We start from the raw sequence: 5,582 nt of genomic DNA on the forward strand, positions 1-5,582 counted from the left end.
TGCGATGTCTAGTGGCCAGACTCAAATGGCTTCCTCAGACCGCACAGTTCTCAGCTTCCTCCATGCCATGCTCTAGGCATGGGAATATTTGTGTTCCTGCTGGTGGTTCTGTCCCCTGGAAGTATCCTGCAGTTGTTCCCTGTCTAGAGGTTGATGCCTCCTTGTGAGTTTGCCAGGGAAGCTGGATGCAGGTACTATCTCTAGAATCTCATAGACTTCTCCTGCTTTTATTCTCCAACCACTAGTCCCAAACAGATCTGATTCTAGAAGGCAGACAATGTTTCTCTGTTCATGGTTCTGGTGCAGCTTCCTTTCTATGTCCCAATCTTCTCCTCACCCTGGGATGAACATTCATGAACAAACTCCAAGAAGACTTGAGCCACTTCTTTTTATGTTGCTACTCCCCGTCCCTTCAGACCACAGTTATGTGCTTTCTTTGGAGTGGGATAAGCAAGATAACACAGAGAGAAAAAAATGTGAAAAATATTAAAATACCCTGCCACTGAAGGAAGGAAAGCAGCAGAGGAAAGAGGAAGGGATTCTTTTTTGAAATTAAACTATCCTTTTCCCTCTTTTCTGAACAAACGGGCTATACAGTGAAAGCGCAAGGGTTTATGGCAACCTGCAGGATATATTGATCTTGTTCTTGCTCTCAAGGTTATTTATTTACTTATTTTAAGGGATGAGACAGAGACTAGAAAAGGAGAGGGACTTTCCTTTCATGTGCAGAAGATGGAGCCATGTCTTTGCAATCCTCTTCTGTAGTGTGCGTGTGTGTGTGTGAGAGAGATTTTTTTAAAGAAAGTCATTGTGAAGAGGCTGAGGCCACAACCTCACCCAGAAATTGGAGTCACAGAAGAAGCATTAACTTCTAAAGGTCTTCATTGCACAGGTCGTGGCTCCTGCAGCAGCTGAAGCTCACAAAATAGACACTCCACTTTATGCCTTTCACGTCAGCACAGTTCTTCAGGCAGTCCTTGAAGGTTAACCAGGGACTACCGTCCCCTGTGGAAGGGATTAAAAACAGATCAGAAAGCCTGGCCATGAAACTTCTGCAAAAAAACTTTTCTCCAGACCACACCAACATATAGGGAGAATCTTGTGTAGTTCAAAGCTCCGTTATTCAAATGTAAAGAACTGGAAGATGTTGCAAGTTGGGGGCTTCCCAAAAGAAATGCAGCGATGGAGCAGTCTAAAATGATTACTGGGGGTAGGGCAGTAAGGAGAACAGTAATTCAGGGAATGCCAAAGCTGGGTGTTTCTCTTGAGACTCTTAACACTGATTTAAGTGAGGGTTATAAATGCCAAGAGACAATTTAGCACAAAGGGTGGAAAAAGAGAAATCATGATGTCTTGTCTTAACCATCCAGGGCAATTCAGCCACAGTCTACTGATGACGCTGGCGCTTCTATTTCCACAGTTTAGAACCAACTGTAAGGAAACCCAGACAGGCACAAGAGGCACAAGGACCAAAAGCCCCCTCCTCTCAACAACTCACTGTTACCCATTGGACATAGATTACACCTATTCTCTCACCTCGATTTATTCTCCTCTGTTTTCTTCAGGCTTCTCAAAATACTAATTCCTTAGCTGTAGGCCCCCACCCTCCTTAGTGACCACTTCCATCTAATTTTCATTACGGTATATGATGCGGATGAAGGAATCAGCCATCCCAGGTGTGAGACTGCCTATAGTAAAAGTAAAGTAAGGTCTCCCCTTTCCCCTGTGGCTGATATGTCCCTGTCTACTTCCTCTACCCATTCTTCTTTTCCCCAACCCACAACTTACTTTTGGAAATCCTTCCAACCATGCAGGCCTCTTCTGTTCCTGCTGTGCATATTCCTCTTCCTCTGGAGCAGTTTTCTCCCGGGAACTGGAGGTGGCACATCCTACACTGAACAATTTCTGTCACTTGGCCGGAGAGTGGGGAGAGAGATTGAGAAACAATGGCACTACCACAAAAGAACCCCTCTCCCTTTTTGGGTTAGAAGTCTGCCTGGAGCCAGAGGACTTTGCCAGAGCCCATCAAGCGTGAACATCTTCCTCTGCGGAAATACGCTAAGCCACGAGAGTGACTGAGGTTTATGGTCTCAGGAATGTTAGCCTGAAAAATGGGAGGGGAAAGAAAGGTGGAGGAACAAGGAAAAGTGAAACAGTATCAAGACTGAGATGATCAGCGGGTCCTCTTCATACTTACGAGGAAATTCATATTCCACAGTAGCTATTTCATTGTCTGTACTGGCAAAGAGAAAGAAAACACATCTGAAATATGCCTGAGATTTACTCTTGTATTGGGTTGTTATAATCTGCCCTTCGGGGTCCATCCTGTACTCTTAAATTGGAGCCATTCCAGGACCTCTGTCCCCCTAATGACTAGTCACCTACTGGGCATCTCTGCACCTCTTCTCTCCTTCTAAATCTCTTCACCTCTTCGAGGCTTCTCAGATTCATCTAACCATTCCTATAGGATGCAGCACAGACCAGAAGGAGAAAGATAAGTGCACATGCTTTTTTGCTTCATTCCTTCTTTTTAATTGACCTGTGTGGCACAGTTAAGGTAAGAGTCTTAATTGACTCTTACCTGTGTGTGCCTGGAATCTGACAGTGGGGACAACCTGAAATTCCTGAAGTTGTCATGCTTTAGATTTGGCCAAGCAACATGTGAAAAGCCAACATTCCACTTCCTCCTTTCCCTTTTCCTTGCCCTTCACTGACACTCACTCCTGACCTTGTCCGTTGATGCTAATGTTATTTTGTCAAATCTAAAATCAGCTCCCATCCCAGCTGTGTCCTGCTGGAAGAGGTTGTTGAGTGTTGGAACTCAAGGTCTATTTCTATTTTTTTTTTTTAGCCCCTGGTGCTCACCTCACCCCACCCATCTTTTCCTCCTCAGACCTGCCCCTTCTCATACCACTTATCTATTTCTACTCACCTGCAAACTTTCTCTTTAAAAATGATCCAGATACTGCTGTTGAAAAAAAAAAAACAAAAGATACACTGTCTGCAGACTTCATTTTCCAAACCCCATCTCAAAGCTTCTGTGAAATCCACTCGATTCCTCTCTAATCTGCCTCTTTCCCCCCATAAAGGAAGGGAGAAGAGCTTTAGTTAAGGTCCTGGGGATACGACATACCCCGGGTAGAAGGCATAACATTAGAGCAGAAGCTCGTCATGTTTCTGTTACGATAGGACTTCCATGAGAAGGCCTCTGCCATGAGTGTTCTCACCTGTTCCTAAATTCAGGATTCTTACCAGCTGTCAACCCTAGGGACTCACCCCTAAAGCAGCAGAGCAGGATGGGGAGTTCCAGCAAGAGGGACTTGTCCATTTTGGAAAGAGGGAGGGCCAGGCTATAGCAGGAAGATTCAAGAGTGCCTATTTATACCCCTGCAAAGTTGGACTTTCCTGCGAAAGGTTAGGGGTGGGGATGTTGTGGAAGCTCTTGGAAGGCATACGCTGCTCCTAGGGAAATCAATGTCTCTGTAATTTCTCTCCCTTGCAACTTGGTGGGAGAGGGAATGGCTAGGTCAATCCTGAATCTGATTTATTCCAGTTCTACCACTCAGGATTTTTGATGCCAGGTTCTATGGTCTTTTCACTATACCGTACTGTAAAAGAATGCAAAGATAAAAACTGGGCTGGATGGGTAGAATTGAGAGTCATCTACATCAAGACATTGATTAAAGCTGAGAGAATATATAAGTATAAATCATTGGAATGCAGAAAGGCAAAAAGAAGGCTGAACGCAGACTTAGAAATACATACCTCTAGGAATACAGAGAAAGGTTAGGCTCAGAGGCATACAGAGGGTTCCCATGAGGAGAGTAAGGTTTCTCACTGTCAATCATCCTGGAAAGAAGCAGACCCTAGGGTAGAAAATGAAAGCGAGGAGGAAACTGTTTTCCTTTCTTGGGGCTTCCTCGTGGCTGCGACTTAGACTTTAGTTGGGAGAGAGAGATTTAAGACTACTTCATCTGGAGAAAGGTAAGCTGGTCCTTCTCACTCAATGGCAGGCCAGGGGATTGAACCCGTGGATTCTAAGAGGAGCCATATCTAGTATCTCATTCTAAGTTTTCTGTTCATTTCCTTCAGTTGTTGCTATGCATTCAGTGCATTGTAATGAATGTTGCAGCTTAGTCTTCATTGTCATTGTAGAGAACCGACAGAAGAGCCTGTGCCCATGCTTAGGGCAAAGCATGTATTGCTAGGAGCATCTTCTCTATATGAGAAGAGAGCAGCAACTGGAAGGAAGCAGGTTGCAGCAGGGCACAATGCAGGTCTACAGCCAAGTGGGATGGTGGTCTAAGCAAGATGTTGGCTGAAGTGGTTGGGGACAGCAAGAGTAATGTATAAAAGACTTTTGCATCTATGATATTTTGGAGGTTATTATCACATGTCAAAAGATCAAACTGGCATTTCCATGCACAGAGGAAGAGACTTATATACTAACTCCTGACCTGGCACTGACTGCGCTGATGAAGTTTTAAAATAACACCATGAAGTATTAATGTACTACATACACACTTGTGCACACATATGCACATGCGTACACACACATACACACACACACACACCTGCATGCACACATGACAGCATCGATTTTTGTGTTCTGCGTATTCATGGACAGAAGTCTGCCTTTCCTTGCTCTCATTTCCCTGAACTTTAGCATGTTCCCTTGCATCTTTACATTCCTTTCTCTTGCCTTTTGAGATTTCCCCTCCTTTCCTTCCAGGAACCCCATAATTATTTGCCTAATGGCACCCATAAGAAAGGAGGAAATGTTCTCTTCTTCCGCCCTGTCAGAAACGTCTCCTTACCTAATTACGCCTCTATAATGTTATTATAGCACTTCCCCTACAGCAGAAATCTCCTCCTCCCAGCCAATGATTTGTACTGATCCACCTGTATTCCTTGCTTATATTTGAACTCCTTTATCGACTTACCCCTAACATCTCCTCAAATGTATGAATACTGCCTAGCCTCCTGGCCCTATACCTGATTTTCTTACTGAGTCTCACTCTGCTCCTTTTCTTTGTGATGCTAATCCTTTTACTTTTTGCCTTAAGGGACTCCCCACCACCAAATTCTTCTTATGTCATAAATTCCAGACCTGTGGCCAAAAAGTATTCAAGAATCCCTTTTGCCTTACTGTTTTGAACCCTATGGAACTTTGTAAAGCCCTTTATTCACGATCCCTCCTCTCTAGCACAGAGTTCGGGAGACTCAGTTAGTCCAGAAGAGTAAGCCCTGGCTTATACCTCAACTCTGAGAGTGATGAGGTACTTAGTTTACGTCTCTGTGTGCGATTAGAAGATGTTTAGATTATGGCTGAGAACTTTTAGTTTGCATCTCCAATGTTATCCTGCAAATAAAAAAAAAATGATGATTTTTGAATGGAAATTCACCTTCCAATCAGTTATTGATTTTAAAAGAAATAAATCTACGCTTCACAGGGGATACAGCAACACACCCTGAGTTTCACTGGTAACTGAGATGTTTTTACATAATAATCATTTGGAATATATTAACTGGGTTAGTGATGAATATCAGGATTTGAAGAAAGACATCTCAGCTTAGGCAGA

At 43.7% G+C, this 5,582-nt stretch overlaps 1 protein-coding gene across 1 annotated transcript; it reads right to left on the reverse strand.

Moving 5' to 3' along the window:
* Window positions 1-871: 871 nt before the first annotated feature.
* Window positions 872-3,347, reverse strand: PATE1 (prostate and testis expressed 1). The gene is made up of 5 exons (XM_003910917.4): window positions 3,277-3,347; window positions 2,933-2,968; window positions 2,198-2,233; window positions 1,789-1,911; window positions 872-1,005 (listed from the first exon to the last, which is right to left on the reverse strand). Exons 1-5 carry the CDS (start codon window positions 3,326-3,328, stop codon window positions 872-874), a joined length of 381 nt encoding a protein of 126 aa, XP_003910966.1. The 5' UTR covers window positions 3,329-3,347.
* Between the last annotated feature and the right edge of the window lie 2,235 nt (window positions 3,348-5,582).

The sequence above is a fragment of the Papio anubis genome, chromosome 12 (assembly GCF_008728515.1).
Source record: "Papio anubis isolate 15944 chromosome 12, Panubis1.0, whole genome shotgun sequence".
NCBI lineage: Eukaryota > Metazoa > Chordata > Mammalia > Primates > Cercopithecidae > Papio > Papio anubis.

Coding starts and splice junctions, on each gene's coding strand:
- PATE1 (XM_003910917.4), bottom strand. CDS start 3,328: ATGGACAAGTCCCTCTTGCTGGAACTCCCCATCCTGCTCTGCTGCTTT. Junction 2,234..2,932: donor TTTAAAGAGAAAGTTTGCAG/GTGAGTAGAAAT, acceptor TTGCCAGTACAG/ACAATGAAATAGCTACTGTG. Junction 1,912..2,197: donor TGTGGAATATGAATTTCCTC/GTAAGTATGAAG, acceptor TCTCCGGCCAAG/TGACAGAAATTGTTCAGTGT.